This window comes from Danio rerio, chromosome 4 (assembly GCF_052040795.2).
Source record: "Danio rerio strain M-AB ecotype USA chromosome 4, GRCz13ab, whole genome shotgun sequence".
NCBI classification, from domain to species: domain Eukaryota; kingdom Metazoa; phylum Chordata; class Actinopteri; order Cypriniformes; family Danionidae; genus Danio; species Danio rerio.
Window position 1 is genome coordinate 4,122,389 of NC_141024.2, and position 21,822 is coordinate 4,144,210.

The 21,822-nt window shown below is 32.5% G+C and overlaps 1 protein-coding gene and 1 long non-coding RNA gene across 6 annotated transcripts in view; one reads left to right on the plus strand and one right to left on the minus strand.

Annotated features, from left to right (window-relative positions):
- The first annotated feature begins 300 nt into the window (after window positions 1–300).
- Window positions 301–21,822, plus strand: part of LOC137491389 (uncharacterized) — a 54,408-nt gene continuing 32,886 nt past the window's right edge. The window contains exons 1-2 of one of the 2 annotated variants that reach the window (XR_015482453.1): window positions 301–551; window positions 12,523–12,588. This is a non-coding gene — a long non-coding RNA (uncharacterized LOC137491389). Of the gene's footprint in view, window positions 552–10,078; window positions 10,678–12,522; window positions 12,589–21,822 lie in introns of those variants that run through there. The other variant, XR_015482452.1, reaches the window with a different exon arrangement.
- Window positions 17,237–21,508, minus strand: LOC100331140 (secretory phospholipase A2 receptor). 4 transcript variants are annotated; one of them, XM_087247867.1, is made up of 5 exons: window positions 20,990–21,508; window positions 20,491–20,539; window positions 18,503–18,859; window positions 18,104–18,433; window positions 17,237–17,994 (listed from the first exon to the last, which is right to left on the minus strand). In XM_087247867.1, exons 2-5 carry the CDS (start codon window positions 20,525–20,527, stop codon window positions 17,573–17,575), a joined length of 1,146 nt encoding a protein of 381 aa, XP_087103993.1. In that variant the 5' UTR covers window positions 20,528–20,539; window positions 20,990–21,508; the 3' UTR covers window positions 17,237–17,572. The 4 variants fall into 4 exon arrangements, with proteins under 4 accessions (XP_087103993.1, XP_087103992.1, XP_087103994.1 ...); XM_087247866.1 differs by having other exon boundaries at window positions 20,488–20,539; window positions 20,990–21,366; XM_087247868.1 differs by having other exon boundaries at window positions 18,503–18,844; window positions 20,488–20,539; window positions 20,990–21,260.

Here is a 21,822-nt window from a genome sequence, read left to right on the forward strand (position 1 = left end):
ACTGATGTACAAACCCTTATGTACATGTAAGGCCTTGTTATTTAGGCTTTTCTACCTTTTATTGATAGTCAAATGAACATAAACTAATGAAGGTGGGCCTAGAACCCAGATCTTTGTCAAAACTGGATCTTCTGTTTGAAAGGAAATCTGAGGCATTGAGTCTGGTACATGGTTGCCATTTATTGATATTTAACCAACAAAAGCAAGCCTAGAACCCTGATCTTTCATGAAAAAAAAGACATGACAAGCTTTGCAGGTGGGATTTGGACCAGGAGTCACATGATAAAGCAACTTTTTTTCTTTTGGTTAACGCTGTTTTTGGTGGGGGTTCCCATATGAAAAATCCTCAAACCCCAGCAAGCCTCATGAACACCTAACTGAAGCTTTAATCATCTGCATGCTTTAAAATGTTTTATTTGCTTCAGTCATGTGCTGATCGTGAGTTTTATTGCTGTTTGCTACTGAAGCCCTTATGGCTAATGAGCTTGTTTAAGATTTAAGAAAATGGATGCATCAGGATCTACCTTGAGCTCAAAGACACTTTAACATGAGTAAGTATACGTTTTTATCAACTCCTACAGTTTGTATATTGTAGTGTGTTTAACATTTCTGAATGAAACAAGCGATTCATTTGGACTATATTTAATTGTAAATGAAACCAATAAACCAGCATGTGCACTGTTTGTTTTGATGTTGACTTAAAATATAAAAAGTAGTTTGAAAATTAAACAAACAGTAGATCTGATTAAATATAAACATAAACAAATATAAATTATGTTAGTACATAACAAAATATCACTAATGTTTAGCTGTGGTGGAAACTTTAGTACCTACCAGAACTGTGGAGGCTTTTCTGTCTTAAATGAATCCAGACAAACACATCCTGCATCATTGACAGAAAATGACTTGCATTAGTAGAGATTACATGAAGACAATGGTGAATCTCCTCACAATCAGACAGACAGCAAACTGATGGATCTTCATGTCTGAAATGGCAAAAATGCATTTATAATATATCATAAGCTGAAATGTTTCTCTCTCTGTCAGGCTGTTTTCCTGATTTCATCTCTCATTATGCTAGATTATCATCTGCCAGGTCTCATCATATTTGTCTTATGTAGCACAGGTTTACAGGAGTCAACATTTTAAGTGGATGAGAAGAGTTTTTCAACATTGTCCTAAGACAAGAATGGGTGTTGTTCAATAGTTTTAGAATTACTTTGATGAACAATTTTGATTTAATTCAAATGTTGACTATTTACTTTTGTCAAAAGCCAAAAAATACATTGTATGGGTCTAACATTTTTTCTTTATGCCAAAAATTAAAAAAAATATTAAGTAAAGATGATGTTCCGTGAAGATATTTTGTAAATTTCTTAAGGCAAATATCTCAAAACTCAGATTGATATGTGATTTTCTCAGTATTTAAATTGTTTAACTTCATATCTTAGATATTTGTCAGTATATTTAGTATATGTTTGTATACTTGTCAGTAAATTTGCTCATTTTTGTCTTGTCTTAACAAACCATACATCAATGAAAAGATTATTTATATTCATTCAGCATTCGTATAAAGCTTAAATATGACTGGTTTTATGGTTTTAGGGGCTCACTTGTCTTATAGTTATTACATTTAATGACCTAAAATGCCCTCATGTGGTTAAGACTGTCAGGCTACATAGACCTAGGAAGATCTTCAGGTAAACATCTAGACTGATTTCCTGAAATGCAGAAGATAATGTTTTCATTAATGAGAAAAATAGAAACAGGGCATAGAGAGAAAACGGTTTATGGCTTCTGATCTTCCTGAAGATGGTCTCTAGATGTTGCAACTAAAAAAACTCAAGCAAAACCCCCCAGAAGATCTTCTAGTACTTGAGATAGAAGGAGGAGAGAAGTCAGGTGAGGCTCTGGAGTTTGGAAACATTACACTTTGCATCTGCAACATTTCCCAAGTTTACATTGTAAAGAAGGTGCCGTCTGTATTTCTGTTTGTCCACCGAATCAAAGTATATTTGAACACATTGTAAATTAACAGCAGACTCAGATAAAGGATCCCTGCAGATCGCAATGAAAAACTTCTGAATATTTCAGCTTTTACTTGCACAAGTGTTCTTTTCTCAGCATAACTGATCAGCTTATTATCTCATGTATAGTCATGGATTAATGGCTTTTGTAGGGTTCCATAAAATAGAAAGAGTTTGAGATTTATTCTTCCGGGAAAAAACCCTTGGCCTGGCCAAATGAAGCTTTTTAACTTGATGAATTTCAAAAGAAAATGATCCAGCAGAGACTTCATAAAGGGAGCTGGCAATTACTAAAGCTCAGAAACAGACGCACTTTAACACATTACACTGAAAATGAAGGGTGTAAGGAAAAAGTGCACTAAAATATCAAAGAATTTCAACACTTCAGGGTTTTGTTAGCGTTTAGAAAATAATTTCACTTTAGTCCACATTTGCAATTTTTACACCTTTATCGCATATTTACCGGTTTGCACAATCACTAAAATTTGTTAAGCATCCATTAATAATAACAGACGGAATCTACCCGATCTAACATTTAGATCATAACACACGACAATGACACAGTTTAATGTAATGACAATTTTCCTTATATTATTTCCACATCAGCACTTTGATTGCACATTAATATTTAGCGTATGCTATTTTAAGAATTTAGACAAAGAATAATGTTTATGCAAATTACATAACTTAATTCTACCATAAAAATACAAACTGTACACATACTGTACTGTAAATAGCATAAATGTAGAGCTTCTTACCTTTGATGTTTAAATATACAGTAGCCTACAACAAGCATTTGATTTGTTCCACGTGAGTCTTTTTTAAAATATTTCGAATTTAGAACAGTTTCGAATTCCAAAACAACAGTCTTACTTCCGTGTAAACAAAAACAGAATCACTGACGTCAAATCAAAAGTAATTTAGAACGAGAAGATCCCCGCCCACTTAAATTCAATTATTAACACCACCTGCTTCCGATTAGAGAAGATTCGTAAGTGCGTCAGCTGTTTACTATTTGTTTACTATGCATACTCGATATAAAACTCCACCTCGATATAAACAATAAGATTTATATTGATTTACAAACTAAATGATAATATTGTGCAATTGCGTGTGCATAAGTCTAAAACGAGCCTTATGCTTTCCATATTAGTAACAAATCATGATACACAATGATGATCCTCATAATTTACATTTAACAACAAAGAAAATCACATTCACAATACGTGCTGATATTTATTTATTTATTTAACAGTTGAGCTAATCATAATAGATAATTTGAATGATATTCATATTTATTCAGCGATCTTTAAGATGATTATAACTGGATTTAACATCACTACTTGTAAAACTAGCATCACTAGCAGCAATTTTTGTATCACAAATATGATTTGTTGTATCAGAATTGATCGTTTTTGTAGTATTCCTATTTTTTATTTAATATTTTTATTATCAATGCAACAGTTTATACTTGGGCACATATAAAGATAATATTGCAAGGCCTTAATATTTGACTAAAGGAGTGTTGTGGGTGTTATTGGTATTCGGCTAAGTAAAACATATGCAAATAATGTAATATAGATATAATGCAAATCCAATGCATTTCAAAACAGAATGAAAGGAGGCTTTGAGTATTTATTTTAATGGTCCGTGTGGGTGTGCGGTGTCACTGAAATGACATGTGCTGTATGTATAAACAGCTTTTATGTGAAATATAAACCATCATAATCATCATCATAATTATTTTCGCTGACACATGCTGGATCTCACATTCTGCTAATGAAAACTAGTTTTAAAACTCTATAAAACGATGCATTTTATACAGCAAATCATATTTCTGATAGAAAATATCATGTCTAGTTGCTAGTGATGCTAGTTTTATTACTAGTGATGTTACATCTTGGTATAATTTTCTTGAAGCTTGCTGAATAAATATGAATATCATTCTAATCATATTTGATGGTGAACATGTCTATGATCTTGCCAAACATCATTTATTCTCAACTGTTTTATAATTGTAATTTCCTTTTTATATGTTTCCAAAAGCATATCAAATCAATTGATAGTTGAGGACATCAATTATGCGGCATGTTCTCTTTCTTTAACATATTTTAAAAACAAACCTTTAATCTTAATCATTAATAATGCACTTATTATTTGCAGTTTAATGTAACTTTATCTCTAACAGTAGCTCTGTCCTTTTCAGTTCAGCTGTTTTGCATTTTCCCCATCTCTAAATTCAGGCATGATTTGAATACATTATTTCCTTCACAGCATTACATTATCAAACTAGTTTGTTACCTGGTAAGCAGGTGCTGAATGACCTCAGCTTTATATTTATTAACTTTTATTACTCAGATAAACAACACTAGGTTTTGTATAAGCAAAGTATATGTGACTACATTCCCTGTTACTGTTACTGTTTTCATTTAATTTATTTATTTCACTACAAGAGACGGTGTATTAATTTCTCAAGAATGTAAATAGCCAAATTAGCCCAAAGACTACTTTTAATTAGTGGTCCTTTTGCCAGATGTTAAAGGCATACACCAATAAAAAAACACACTTCAAACTTTAAACAATACTCAAATAAACAATAAAAACAACAACAACAACAGCACCCCATGATGATTATTAAGAAGCCATTTCTTAAAATTATACTTACATGGATAAAAGAGACACATTCTCTACCAGATCAAACTTCACTGATGCCATGCTCTAAAACAAACACAAGCTTGACTGGTTGCCTTACTGTTTTGTGTTATTTAGCCTACTGCATGGGATATGTCATGCAATAAAACTATAGCCTTCATATTAATAACTGGGTATCAAAGATAATGTAGAATGTCATAATTCAGAAGGTAATTACTGATCCGATTAAGATGATTTAACATTGTCTTACATTGTAAATTTCCTTTAAACCACTGATCAATCCTTCTCAAAACTCAAAACCACAAACCAACATTTATTTTTTACCTGGCTGCCAAAAAAAGACCAAAACACCTTGATAAAATATTAGATTCTAAAATGAATTTAAAATGAAGAGAGTATTATCACTGTAAATTATTAAACCCATGTTTAACATCCACATTTGCATATTTGTGGTGCACGCTGCCTTACAGTCTCCTAACTAAACTTACATTTATTTAAATATTTTTGTCTCCACGATTTATCTATCAGAATACATTCAATTCCTGAATAAATCCGCACTGTAAAAATATCTGTTAATGAACAATTTCCCAATTTCACAAGTGGTTTCTTTTCATTTATGGTAGTGAATTGCATTATAGGAGCTTGATCTCTGCTCTTTCCTCTTTCAATGTTGGAAATTTAACTCTACAGCCTAACAAAGTGACTTATTGACATTTTAGTATTCTAAAAGAATATGATGTATAAGAAATAAAATATAGAGGAGTAAGTCTGTAAAATACTTATTGAAAATGACAGAAAATGCACTGGCAGTTTATAATGTTTTTGTAGCATGATATACAACACCAACCCAGACAATATAGCACTGCAAACTATTAAAAATGTTCATAAAAGTCACTTTATTTAACTTTTCAAGGTTAAAAGAAAGATAACGGTCCTATAACACAATTCAAAATGATATATAAATACAGAAAACTGCTTATTTACAGTACAGATCTTTTTTATGGTATGTTCTTGGCCTGTGGACTTCTGCTGTTTCTCAACTGCTGTGTTTAAGAGAATGTTTCAGCAAATGTTTTTGGGCACATCTATTAATGCTGTGCATTATAATACTCCCTTCTTTATTCTTTTGTGTATTTGCTCCCAAATAAAATTTCAGTTTGTATTTACACAACAACAGATATTTTTGATAGTTAATTAGTCAAATGAATTTATATTATTGAATTATACCAATAATTTAGATCACATTATTATATTGTATGGTTACAGTTCACTACCAGAAACCCTTCTGTTTGTATTTTACTAAGTTACAGAAAAGCCATGATATTCAGTAATGAAACTGTATGATTACTGTTCACGATTGAAAACTGCCAGTATTTTACCATTTGATAATAAGAAAAAAATATAGTGTGTGGTGACTATTAAAGCTGCAGTATATTATATATTTAAACATTTTTGTTATTCACATCACTTCACTTTTCCCATATTTTGTTTCATAACACACAAAAATATATTTACACATTTGTTTAATAATTTATTATTACAGTAAATACTGCTGTTTTTGCAGTACTGCTCATACAAAACCTGCTGCATGCTGCTGTTCTACTGTTGTTGAAAATTTATATTTACACTTTTTTTCTATAATATATTATAACATTAATACAAAATTCTGCTGTTTTTGTGTTTCTACACATACAAAAAACTACTGCATATACTGTATATATACACACTCAGAAATAAAGAGACAAGATCTGCCACTGGGATGGTACCTTTTTAAAAGGTACACTTTGGTAGCATACATGTGGACATTTGTACCTTAAAGGTACAATAAGGTACACATTTGTACTTGTTAGGTATTAATATGTACCTTTAAGAACATGTTAGAAACAAAAATATACCTTTTGAAAAGTCCAAGGGACAGATTTTGCACATTTATTTCCAAGAGTGTATGCAGTATTTTTATTTGCTTATTTGGTAGCACTTTATTTTGATAGTCTATTTGAGTATTAGTAGAGTGTCTGCTTAATATCTGCTGATATGGCTCCTTCAACAGACTTTTAACTGACTGTAAGAAACTTTGCAAGTACATGTCAACTTACACCAACCCCAACCCCAACCCTAACAGTCTACTTATAATCGTATGAGAATTGGTTGGCATGTAGATGCAATGCAACTTAAATTTAACAAACGGACCATCAAAATAAAGTGTAATCATTTATTTATTTATTTATTTATTTATTTATTTATTTATTTATTTATTTATTTAAGTGAAATATGTGTTTGAATCACAATTATGTGAACTGAGAGTAAACATTGCATTAAACAGAGTTTATATGGATTCTCTGTGTGTGTTCGAGAAGCTAACTAAGTTTTAAACTTCACGTCCTGGAGGAGAAAGCGGATTATAAAGACAAAAGCACCTATTGTTCTTGGAAAGTCATTGACCTTTTACCATAAAATTTGCAAAAGAAACTATGAAAATCCCTTCAGTTTGGTCTCCTGTTGCTTGATGAATTCTGCATCTCTCTATGGTTTCTGACCTTCAGGCGATGTTCAGCATTATTGATTGAAGACCGGCCGCTTTACACTTTGACACTTTTAGTCTGCAGAGCAAATGAGCAAAAGCATCTCGACAGAATATCGGAGATACTCTCAGTTCCTGCTGATCCATCTGCAAAGTGGACACTGCACAGAAAAAAAGGCCATCAAAATCTGTGAATGCATGAAAAAAAAAGTTTATTGGAAACCTTTTCAGATCTTTTAAATAGAGATTTACATTATGAATAGGGGGCAGCACGGTGGTGCAGTGGGTAGCACAATTGCCTTACCGCAACAAGATTGCCGGTTTGAGCCCCGTCTGGGTCAGTTGGCATATGTGAAGTTTGCATGTTCTCCCTATGTTTGTGTAGGCTTCCTCCAGGTGCTAAAAATATGTGGTATAGGTGAATTGGGTGAGCTAAATAGTTCAGAGTGTACTGCGTGAAACATAGATAAATTGTTCATTCTGCTGTGTGACCCCAGATTAATAAAGGGACTAAAGCCAAAAAGAAAATGATGAATGTAAAATATTATTTTTGGCATGCATAATAGAGCATCTGTGTTTATTCTGAACATCTGGTTTGTGTGGTTTGCTTTCTGGTCCATATAATAAAATGACAAAAATAAAAACAAAAGTGCAAAAACTTTACATTTAAAATAAAACAATAAAATATGGAGAGAAAAAAACATTTCTAGAAATAAAAACTAAATAAATAATTTTGGGTAATGTTTATTATTTATGTTATTTTACCAATAATAAAAGTGAGAAGTTACTGATTAAAAAAAAAGCTTTAAATTGAGAACTAAACAAAATAAAAACATGATAGTTTAGATGTTTGGAAATTAATTCAGCTATTTCAGTATGTAATATTAAACCACAAAACCAGTCTTTTTATTAAAAAAGAAAAAGAAAAGAAACATCACATGGAATCTTAATAAATGAACTTTACACTAATTTGAAGTTTGTTAAGCAATGCATATTACAAATACAAATATTGTAATATATATATACAGTTGGATTTTTACAAAAAAATATTAATGCAACATTTTCTTTGTACAATACTCAAATGATTTTTGCCATAAAATAAATAAATTATTTTGCCTCCTATAATTTACTATTATTGTCGCATGTTCTGCTGCTGTCAAAAATACACATATATGCAACATGCGACAACAAAAGTGCACAGATTTCTGCCTCAGGGTCACATATATAGATATATCTCACAAATTGCATGTTTGAATGTCAGCTGAAACCTCAGTATCATTTCAGGACACCAATCAGCTGTACACTACACTTTCATCTTCCTTTAAAGCTCGTTTGGCTTTTAAAGCAGTGCCCCGTTATCGTAATGACTGCAGCAGACCTGGCCAAATGTGAGCCTCAGAATTCAAGAACCCACGGCAATTTTCCGCACACAAAACTTTCTCCTCTAATAGCGGACATGAGGGACAGGAATGCGGTTTAGATCCATTTATAAAGAGCCTAGAGCCTTATTTTCACCCGCGGGTCCTGCCGTCCGTGGAGGGCCAGCATTTCGGTGAAGTTTTAATGAAGGTGCCGCTTTTTGGTCTAAAAGTTCGTGTCTTTTCCCGTCTGTATTGATGATCCTGGAAAATGGGTATCTCGGGTCGACCCATTTCGACATTGTGTGAGATTTCATTCATCTCGGTGTGGTGGGATAGAGATGATTGAAAAACGAGATGTGGATAACAGCTTGGTAACAAGAGGAGAGCTGGTCTGGGTCGAGTGGGGAGATGTTTCGTGTTCAATGCAAGCATAAGGATAATAGAGGGACTGAACGTACACCACAATAACCAGAGAGCTGAAAAAGTGGAGGTATGAAATATGGCATGATGATGCGTCGGCTCGGCCAAAAAAAGAGAGAGAGAGAATTTATAAAAAACTTATAAATTAAAATGAAAACTTACTAACTAACTAACTAGCTAACTAACTAACTAACTAACTAACTAACTAACTAACTAACTAACTAACTAACTAACTAACTAACTAACTAACTAAATAAAGAAATAAAGAAATACATAAATGAACAAACAAACAAACAAACAAATAAACAAATAAATAACCAAATAAATAAATACATAAATGAAATAATTAATTAATTATTTAAATACTAATAAAATAATAAAATATAAATAGCATTTAAAGTTGTCCAGGTGAAGTGTTTGGTAATGCATATTAAAACAAATATTATATGATTATATTATTAATAAAAATAAAATAGGTAATTATTTTTTAGAATATATAAGGGGAGAAAATAATATTTGAAAAAACTTTGATTTAAAATCTAAATGAAAAACATGAAAATCTAAATTTTAGAACATTAATTACTATTAATTACTGTAACTTTTATTCAAATATGTGACCTTGGATTACAAAACCAGCCACTAGTGTTGATTTAAAAAATAAAACGAGGACTTTGCATCAGATGAAATCTGAATACATGAGCTTTTCACCAATTTAAAGTTGGTCAGGATCATATTAATAATCATAACTAATATTAATAATAATGATAATATTTGACTAAATAAGCTGAAACCATCTTTGTGATTCATTAAAACTGTGAGAGTCCGAGAAGCATCCTTTTACCAAAACCAATTATAGGCTTAAAAAATTAATTAAATTAAAGATAAATAGAAATAAATGGTTGTTGTAGTTGCGTGTTGTGAAATTTAAAAACAGGGGTGCGCTTTCGTTCTGTTTGAAAAGCAAGTTGAGCCAACATCATATCATCACCACACATTTATTGTGTTTTTAGCCACACAAAGCATATTATAACTGTGTGAAATTGTACAAACGCAAATTAATGTGCCAATAAATAACATTCCTTAGCTATTATACGAGTTCCTTTACGTCACTCCAGGATCTTTCGGCACACATGCGCACTCTTCAAAACTGCGTTAAATCTTCTAACAAAATGAATACAAAGACTTATATGTTCACATGTACAGAATGTAAGATGCTGTTTGTATTGCTTGAAGGATGCATTTATGCAATATGTGATTTAAGGCGGACAGTTCCTACATTATAAGAACTATTTTCAACCGCACGTGCGTGCCTTTATGCGATTGTTTGTTGAAAAGATGCACTCGGAAAACATTAAATCACGAAAAACTATGAAATTGCGACTGGATAACAATGACTTTGGAAATGCATCAGTGAATATGAGGACAGTTCTTCCCACTGAATGAGAACTATGGTTCCAGCTGCATGCACGTTTGTGACTTTTTGAGATTGTTGGAAGATGCACTCGGTAAACTTCACTTTGCTCGACTTTGAACTTTTGATGGTTTTGCAAAATCTATGAACGGTGATTTTGGGAATGCATCCATGAAAAAGGGTTTCAAGAGAAATGTATTGAGTGGATTTGGTTGCTTTTTTGTCTTTGTGACGGACATTGGACTCATGTCATCGCTGAATTGTGCGGAGTGCAATGTTAATCTGGTGAGTTTTTTTCCATGCTCTTCAATGTTGTTTAATGTTTCAGTAGTGAATAACAATTATTGGGTGAGCAAAACGCTTCCATTGTGGTGTTCATTTATGTGGTTTTCTCAATACAATGCTGTTTATTCTGTATTTTTGCATGCAACTTTTAATACATGGAAATTGTGTGAAGTACATGTGATTGTAAAAGAAATGTGTTTGAAATGTAGTTAAATATTTTCTGTTATTATCTGTTGAACAATTGTTAATGGAGTTTGAAAAATGCATTACAACGCAGTGGAAATGAACTGAACTGAAAGAAAAAGACTGAAAACACTATTGAACATTTGGAAATTAACTTTTTGCAGACGTCGAAAATGTTTAGGGACTAAAATGCAACTGTGCATTTCTTGCCTTTTCGACATTTTTTTCCTTTCTTTGTTGGCTCAGTATTTTCCATTTATGGCGAGCATATTTAACCACGTGGAACACAAACTATGGAATGAAGTGTTTTTTCAATTCAGGTTAAAAGTTTTCAGCATAAAGACTTACACAACACTTAACAATGAACTGTGAACTAAAAAAAAAAAACAGACTGAATATTTGAAACTGAACATTTTTGTCATTGTGTGCAATTTATAGATTTTCATGTGTGCTGTTTGAATGTGTGCTATGTTGTATTTTTGTGCATAATTGTATACATTTATAATGGCATGATCTTGCATTGCATTGTGTGTATGTAACTGTGTATGTGTATGTAACTTAATCATTTTCACCCTGTTAAATATTTGTTGAATTTTTGTTCAGAAATTCACATGGATTGTCATACATTTGTGCATTTCTTGACTTTTGAACATTTTTCATTTATGGCAGCAGCTCAGACTGTGGATTTATATATTTTTTCCAAATACAGTTTTCAGCACAAAAACTTTCACAAGACTTTGAAACTGAACATTCATCAATGTGTGCAATTATCTGATTTATTGTCTTGATGTGGTTTATTTGATTTTGTTTAATGTTTCAATTCAGAAATGACCATTTTATTTTATTTGATGTGTGGTGTTTGAATTATGTACGTTTGTTGTATTTTTGTGCATAATTGCATACATTTACAGTGTTGTGCTCTTGCATTGCATTGGGTGAAATACTGTATATCATTGTGTGGATTATATCCTTTCTCCAAATCAAGTTAACAGTTTAGCAAAGACATTTTTTTTTTAACAAGGAACTGTGAACTGAAAGAAACAGACTGAAATGATTATTGAACATTTGAAACTGATTTTTTTATTTTTATTTTTTTTGGTCAACGTTGAACGTTCTTATTGATTGTAATACATATGTGCACGTTTGGCTTTTGGGACTGTTGTGTTTTTAACAGTGTTTGACCTTTTAACCACCCAGAACCAAGACTGTTTTTCCAATTCAAGTGAACAGTTTTCCACAAGAAACTGTGAACTGAAAGAAACAGACTAAACTAACTGTTGGACATTTAGAAGTGAACTCTCCCTGACATGATCAAATCATCAGTGTATTGTCTCCATATGATTAATTTCATGTTTGAAAATTGTGTTTGTTGTTTTAATTAAGAAATGACTAATATTTTTGGGAAAAAAACATTAAATATAATGTGATGTTTGAATGTGTACTTTAAGGTGTATTTTTATATATTTGTCTACATTTTGAATGTGTAAAGTACATTTGATAGAAAAAGGAAATGTGTACATGTATAAGAATCATAATATTGTTTAACATTGTCATTGTTTTAAGCAATTCCTGACTAATCTAATGTTATCTTAAAGTACTTAGAGAATGTAATACACTTTTTAATGCAGTTGTGTATTTCTTTTTTTTTTTTTTTGTTAATAGTGTGCCAACCTAACTGACCTCTCTGCAAGAAAACGCATCTGTATTCCGTGGTTTCTCCCATTCAAGGTAAGAGTTTTCTACAAACACTTTCTAGTTAAGTGGTTGAATTGGAGTGTGTGTTTGACAGAGTGTAACTGAAGTAAAACCATCTTAATGTCTTTGCTTGTATTGTAAAACCAGCAATGAGTTAATCAATTATTTTTATTAAGGCATAGTAATGATGAAACATCTGAAAATGCCACATTTACTCCATACTGACTTCATACTGACAGCGATTACATATACAGTTCTACTTTTAGTTCAACAACTACCATGGAGATTTTCTTAGTTATTTCTTTGTAAGTATTTGTTGTTGACACTTGAGAATGCTCTCTGGTGTTGGGTGGTGATCACAAAGCCATGCTTCCCTCATAAAATATGGATGAAATCATAACTTTTGAAATTATGATTTTGGTTTCATTTTGAATGATTGATTTGCCCTACTCTCTGTAGTAAACCTTGGTAGAAACTGGTCTCGAAAATAAGCTCAAAGAGAACAACTACTGTATATATTCATAACCTGTTACACACTTCTACTACCTGTCTACTACCTGTCAACTGTTATTAAATAACCACCCCCCATTTAGTTCTGACTTTGCTACCACCGCCCTTTAATATCTAAATCCACAGCCTGTGCAGAAATCAACAGCACAACTGGGTTGTAATGCATGTTGCCAGATTGAGATAAAAATGCTTCAAGATTTGAACATTTTGTCATTTGTGTGAGTTGATGAGCCTCATACAATATCAGGCAACTTGACGAACATGGACAAAAGGGGAATTTTCTTAACTAGATTTGGCTATGCAAGTTTCCTGAGAAAAAAAAAAAACAAAACAAAACAGGAGGGTAGCGGGAGACAGGTGTAAAATATGGGAGACTCCCAGGAAAAACAGCAGTGTTGCCAGATACAATAATAATACACTTTTACACACACACTGCAGTTGCTTGGTGTAAAAACTTGTGGTTGATTGCATTAAAGAGATATCCTACATCCAGTCTACTAAAAACTCCTGATCTCTTAAGATCAAATACTTAATTTTGTTTTCTTTTACTCCTTGGAGTAGTTCTACCTCACTTTTCTTGTACATTCAGCATCAGTCTCATATCTGCAGTTTAAACATTCTTGAAAATATCATTTCTGAATATTTTAACTCCATCAGATGACATTTGATTAGGTACTGTATAGTGATTGTTTTGCCATTTAACTATGCCTTTTTTTTCCATAAGTATTATGTGGGGTGTCATGGTGGCTCAGTTGTTAGCACCTCACAGCAAGAAGGTCCTTGGTTCAAGTCCTGGCTGGGTCATTTAATATTTCTGTGTGGAGTTTGCATGTTCTCCCTGTGTTAGCGTGTGTTTTCCTCCAGGTGCTCCGGTTTCCCCCAGAGTCCATGCTCTATAATTGAATAAGCTAAAATTGCCAGTGTATGGGTGTGTCTCAGTAGTGTGTTGCAACTGGAAGGGTATCCGCTGCGTAAAACATATGCTGGATAAGTTGGTGGTTCATTCCACTTTGTTGACCCCTGATAAAACACTTTAGTTTAATTCAGATGTGGTTGAATTGGAGTGTGTGCTTGTGACATTACTGATTTATTCAACATTTAAAGAGTGTTATCTGCAGATGAGTGAACTGAGGTAAAACTGAATATTACCTTGTACTCTTACCTTACCTCATAAATTAGTTTAATTATGACAATTGACTTTGTGTTTTATTTTTTTATTTTATTAGCGAGTGGTTAGCACGGTCTCCTCAGAGCAAGAAGGTCGCTGGTTCGAGTCCCGGCTGAGTCAGTTGGCATTTCTGTTTGGAGTTTGTATGTTCTCACCATGTTGGTGTGGGTTTCCTCCGGGTGCTCCGGTTTCCCCCACAGTCCAAACATTCCTGATAAATAAAGGGACTAAGCCAAAGGAAAATAAATGAATAAGTATGTACTGGCATTTTTAGCTATGAAGTTTTACTGTGTGTCTTCAGACATAAGATATTTAATTAATTATTGTTTTGCATGAGAAATATTCTTTCACTATTACATATATCTCTAGTCTCTAATGTGCCTGTACACTTTTTTTCATACAGGAGCAGCAAAAAAAAAAGCAATACTATTATAATTGGTGTCTATCTTGTGTAAATGGATGAGGGTGAGGTTAGTAAATGGCATCCCGGCTCACTAAACACCCATCAGCCTCTGTAGTGAGTGTCCTAAATTCAGTAAAGTTGTAGTAGTGTGTTAAAACGGCTTAATAAGAGTGCGTTTATGCACAATATCCCTAATTAATTTCACACTCCGAAGAAGTTCAGCTCGGGTTTGCAGTGGCGATGGTCACCCAGAGGTTGGCACGGTAACAGATCTCCTCATGGGCTGATAATGAAGTGCACACTAGTTCCGGTGGCCTCTATTACTCATGTTCGGTGCTGCCTATTGGTCAGTAAGGTCACCTACTGAGTGTGGACCCTGAGGAATGGTCATTCCTGCGACCCAGAGCTTTTACAATGTAATTTCCCTGAGACCTGTCTGAAATGTCATTACTCATGCAGATATTGTGAAATTAGCAATTAAGCGGTGGGGGTGAAAATAGGAAGGCTGGAGCGGCATTTATTCAAAGCCTAATTAGAGCCTTTCTTCTGTTGTTTTGCAGGAAAATGAGGTGCCGTAATTTTAAATGCTGTCATTGATTTGTGTTCAAAACAATATTTAATGTAAAATGAGAATTCATTGTATACAGAGCTGCAGTTTTATTCACCTGGTTTAGGTTTTGTTTAGTTTTGGCACAACAGTAGTTTCACGTGTATGCATTTTTTTTGTTCTTATAAATGTGCATTAACCACTAATAATATAGTTTCCACAAGCACCGATATGTTTATGAAATTGTCTCTGTACTTGCACAAATACAAACTAAAAATATATAAACAATATTTAATATAAAAATGATAAAACATTTAATAATAATTATATATGTATGTATGTGTGTGTGTGTGTGTGTGTGTGTGTGTGTGTGTGTGTGTGTGTGTGTGTGTGTGTGTGTGTGTGTGTGTATGTGTGTGTGTGTGTGTGTGTGTGTATGTATGTATGTGTGTATGTGTGTGTGTATATATATATATATATATATATATATATGTATGTGTGTATGTATGTATATGCTGGACAATTATTTTTGTATTAAAATTAGAATAATTATGTAAAATATTCTGTATATTAGATATTGATATTGTTTGGGCTAAAACTCTTATAATAATTATCTTCTGCAAAAAATATTATAAAAAAAATAATTTGGTCACTTATCATAGAGACAAATAACCATATGAATTATAGTGAATATATACAATTCTGATTTATTCAACTTACTAAATCATTGACTTAAACGACATTAATAAAGTAAGGATGGCTAAATCTCTCCATAATACCAGACCCCAAGAATTGCTATGAAGTGGCGAAACCAAGAGAATTGTCATGCAATAAAAATAATTAACTTTCTTACCTGAGAAGAAGATCAGCTAGGCCCAGTTGTTCAACTGTCTTGATCATGCATCCTGAACCCCCTCTCTGTCCTCAAATTTATCTTCTCGACCAGACCAGCTCACTCACATTCCACTCATAATGTCCAAGTTTTCATGATTTATATTCAAGTTTGGTATAATTTTAAATATGTGATTGATAAAGTGGTCTTAATTTCACAATAATATTTCACAGCGTCACTTGTATATGTTGATTTGGGTTTTGGCTTTGAGACGATCTTTGCCAGATGCTGTACTGAATGGAAAATAGTCTTCACAAAGACTGTTGTCAGGTCATGAGTTGATATGAAAACTTTATTGTCTTGAATTTATGATTGTATGTTGTGATGTGAGTATTTAAGGGAAAGTTGTAAAAATGTAGGATCCTGTTGCCAGGATAATGTGTTGCAGTGTGTGAGTCTCTGAGCTCTGCATCAAGACTTGTATGCTGAAACCTACTACTATACAGTCAGGTATTAATCTCCAACTCTTAAATTAATCTTTGGGTAATTGGTGTTTGGGCAATCTGAATTGGCTTATTTTGTTTAATTTTGTGAATTGGCAAGAAAAAAATCTTAGTTATATTTGATATATTTGTTCTACTCAAATCATTAAAATCTAGTAGATTGTTTAGGCTGATGTTTCTGCAGCCTATGACCAGGATTGCTCATACATTCAGGCTCAATGGATGGAGCATAGGCACAGCTTTAGAGACCTTTTGTTTCCTGGCAATCACTGACTTGGTATGATATAATCTAGGGGCTAAATCAAACTTTCTTTATATGAGCAAGCATGGGACGGCCTAATATTACTTAAAGGATATTAGTTAACAGTTGTATCTTCTATCTTCTATTCTATCTTCTATCTAACCAGAACTGGTGAGGCTGTGTCTGTGAGCAGATGTAACTGGCCAGCATACTGACTCGATGAACCATTAGATGAAAGACGAGATGTTTTTATTAGTCAAATATCTACACTCAGTCAACATTTTTGAATGTAATAACTTCCTTATCAGCAACACATTTGTTTTCTGATGTGCTAGAAAAGGCCTAAATGCATTTACATTTACATTTAGTCATTTAGCAGACGCTTTTATCCAAAGCGACTTACAAATGACCATTTAAGCTTCACCTATGCTGTCAGTTCCATCATTGGACTAATAGATGGACCCTTACAAAAACAGATTCCAGTGGATTCCAGACCAATGTTTATTGAGTTGTTTGGCAACTTAAAAATACAACAGTGATATTGACTAAAAGCATCAAATTACACACACAACTTAAAGACATCACAACCAATAATAAGGCAGATAAGGGATGCACAAAACTACAGCAAAGATAACTAGTTATACATGATATATTAGTTCCCCGGACAGTGATCCTGCCAATTGCTTTCAGATCAATATATTTCCATCTGCATTCATGTCTAAATACCTCTAAACCTACGTCTAATCTTAAATATTTGGAATTAGGATTAAACAGTAGCTGAATATTAAAAAGAAACATAATCATCATTTAAATTTAACCTGAGTCATGATTGCTAACCGAATTGGTTGTTTGGATAGTTGATCCAGAAACATAATTTTCCTCACATAAAACTCTATATTTAGACCTGCAGTCTTTATCAGTCAGTGTGTATCGTCCGTTCACCTTCTCCATGGCAGCGCAGTGTTGAGAAAGAGGAAGTTCAGGAGTGACTCTACCTTTCCAGTTTGTCCAGTTTCCCACTACAAGACCATTGATCCACATCCAGAACCCGAAAAGTCGACTCTGTCTGAGACCCACCCAAACTGGAGCAGAGATATTATTTCTGTTTAACTCTCGCTGCGTTTCTGTCTGATCGTTCTCAGACTCCAGACACAGAGCTCCAGAAAACTGAGAGCTGCAGTAATTCATAGCATCTTCCCAGGACATTTCAGCAGGACTCACATGAATGAAGCTCTCTGACAACAACAGACATCCAAAACTAGTCAAATACAGCAGATTATAATGACATGTGAAGAGAAAATAGGAGTAAATTTAACTTTAAAGCTGTTGTGTGTGTCGTCTTACTGTAGCACAGAGAATAGATATTATTGGTAATAACTTTCATCCACCGCCCATCAGGGATACTCATGAAAGCATTAGTTTTGCTCTGATCAGTGATTGGATTCCAGTTTCTGTAAGCGGATCGTCCTCCATCTCTCCAGTCCACACTGTCATTCAGCAGGCCGATCCAGAAAGGAGTATTACTCTGTGTTCCATTGTTCTTCACCAGGTTATTTTCCTCCTCATTTCTGATAGAGACTAAATCAGTGTGATTCTCTCTGCAGTAAAGCTGAGCATCAGACCAGCTCTTTGGTTGTAGGATTAATGTGTAGATGTATGATGATCCTCCAGCTTCTGTGTGGATGAAGGAAAAGTTTATTTTGTTTAATCACATTGAAATTATGATAAGCTGATATTTATTACCTTGTTTATAGCACATGAAGTGTTTTGTCTCATTGCACAGGATAGATTCCCAATCTCCACTAGCACTCATAGCAGCACAGCGTGTTTGATCAGAATAACTTGGAGAATATCTGCTGTATGAAACATCATCACCATTTGACCATTTCAGACTGTAGTTTCCTCTATAAACACCAATCCAGCCTGTTGGAAAGCTTCTATTTAACAGTTGCAGTAGTTTATTATTGTCTTGTTGGTCATAAACTGTGACGAGGTCAGTGTAGTTTACTCTGCATAAACTCTCAGCATCAGATACATTAACTCTCTGCTTCAGTATGTAGAACTGTCTCAGTCGACCTTCAGCAGCTGAAGGAGGAAAAGCTGAAGAGAAAAATCCTCATTTTAGAAACACAACATCAACAGCTTATATTTAATTACTGTGAAAACATATAATGATGATTAATTAAAATTATATGTTTGTGTGTGTGTGTGTGTGTGTGTGTGTGTGTGTGTGTGTGTGTGTGTGTATATATAAATATATATATATATATATATATATATATATATATATATATATATATATATATATATATATATATATATATATATATATATACTATGGACAAAAAAATATACATTTTTGCTGTTTATAAATTTAATAATGTGATTCATTCTGCTCTGGCGACCCCTGATAAATAGTCAAAGAAGACTGAGTATATTTAATAAATAATTTTAATTTTATGAAATAAAATGTTATAATGTCTAAATTTAAGTATTTACTTCATAATAATTTTATGTACAATAAACTGCATTATGTTTTGCATTATTTTCTATAGAATCCATTAGATTATATTTTTGTTTTAGTTTCTGTGCGGAAATAAAATGATATAATAAATATACAATAATGCTTCTGTATGAAGCCCCTAAGAGGACACTGAAAAATAATTGATGAAAACTTTATATTGCATACTAGAAACGTGTGCCCGCATGAGAGAGATCTTATTAAATGTATTATTTAAATGTTATTTAAGATTCCATAATTTTGTGTAAATAGGACTTTATTTATTTTACAGAAATTATGTATTTTTGCATTACAATTAGCGAAAAGATAAAAAAATTAATGATAAAGATTTAAACAATTTATATATACTATAATATATAAATATACTTTGAAGTTTAATAATTTAAGATGTGCATTTTGGAGTTAAATTTAAATAGTATAAACAGTTTATGCGGTCTTTCTATTAAAACAATTTTCTGCATTATAGTAATGAGAATTGTCAAGAATATGTCAGTATATTAAAATGTTTAAGTATAAAAAAAGTATTGTTAAACATAAATTTGGCTTTGATTTAAAAAATACTATTATGTTATTTGAGATATCTTTGATTTGTTGTTCTTATGATATATCTTTGTTATTTGTTGTTCATACACATCATAAGACATTTAGAGCCAAGATTGAACATTTCTTTTTGATTGATGTTTATTTGTTTGTTGCGTTCTTTAATTGTTATAAATGAGTGATTAACTCCTCTCTCCAGGATCATTGATATTGAACTGTTAAAATCATTATATGACATTATATGCATAAAAACCCCTTACAAATCCTGACCATCTTTAAAACTCACGTACAGTAAAACCAACACTCTCTTAAAAATAAGTTTACTCTTTTGTCTCTGTGTAAACCTCAAAAATAAAATTTTATAAAAACAATGTTGTGTATATATAAGGTGTACAAAATGATGTTATTTTCAGTGTTCAGTGCACAAAAATAACATAAAACATCACATTGCTTAAATGCTAAGTAACTCATTTAGTTACTTTTTTAAAAGGCATACAAATTTGTAATATACAGTATTACTTTTAAAAATACATTTCCCCAACACTGATTATTTTGTGCATCCTTTCAACATCATGATTTCCATTTACATACTAAATTGGTGAAAATATTAGTGAAAAGTGATTAAAAAATCATTAGTAAAACATAAAATCATAAGTGTCAAACTCACCACAAATGAGAAGCATTTGCAGAAACATCATCAACATCATTTTGAGCAACCACTGAAAAAAAAAACAAGTCAAATGACACACATTCTTCTGTTTTCAATAATACATTTTATAATACTGAAGTTAAAATTGTATAATGTTATACTGCATCACTTATTTACAAATATTTTAAAAATTGTAAAAAACAGTTGCTTTGACTTCCATAATATTTGTTTTCCTACTTTGAAAGTCAAGGACTGCAGGTGCCAGAATTCTTCAATAGTTATTTAGCACTTATCAGAAACCCAAACAGGTTTGCAACCACTTGTTGGTGACATACATTTTTATTTTAGAGTAAACTATCCCTTTAAGCTATACAGTTTAATAAACAAATCTAAAATATAGTAAAAAAAAATGTGCATTTTCAATCAGAATCGCTTCGATAAATGTTCAAGTGCTTTAGTTATTTTCTATTTTTTGTCAGTTTGATTGTAATTAAAGGTATGAAAGTGCTGTCAGTCTTACCTGCTGAGCAGCTGATCTCTTCTGATAATGAGCTGAAGCTTTAATGCTCCTTCTGGATGACTGAAGTTAAACAGTAGCTTCAGTTCAGTCTTAAAGTCTATAAATCACATTTGTATATCTTGTATGTTGAGTCACGGCCCTGCGCATCAAAGGGATAGTTCACCCAAAAATGCAAATGATTTCCTTGTGTGGTCTTCAACCTTAATGAGATCCTTTCCTCTTGAACACACACACACGAAACAACTTCCCTGTATGCTCAATGTCAGAGACTATTCATAATGCATCAAGTCAAACTGCAGATCTGGGTAGTTTTGTTTATTTAATAAAAGATCAACTATTTTCAAAAGTAAAATCAGTATCCAGTATTGTTTTAGTTTTATTTCTATATAGAAATAATAATAAATCCCTGAAGTCATCAGATTCTGTTTTGAATGCTGAATAGTTTATCAATCAGGTAATCCGTAATCCAATAAATTCAAATGTGGAAAATAAAAAACCCCGTCCTCCTGATCCTCAATGCTGTTCCTGTTCATTCAGTGTTTACATAAACAAAACTCAACCGTATCCGATATCTGTACTATCTCCGCGTATTCATTATGGCAGTGATGTGATGTGCTTTCTGTAATCTCCTATTGTAACTTCCCGCTTGATATGTGCATTCATTAATTGTGCTGAACAAAATGTTTATTTTTCTAAACTTGATTTAAGTGCAGATCTGTTTTCCTCCCTAAATATTAAAACTGAAGAGTTTGTGCTTAGAACTACAAATCTACCAAATAGAGTCTGAAAAATGTCATTTAATTTCAAGGTAATCCATCATTATTATTTAATGT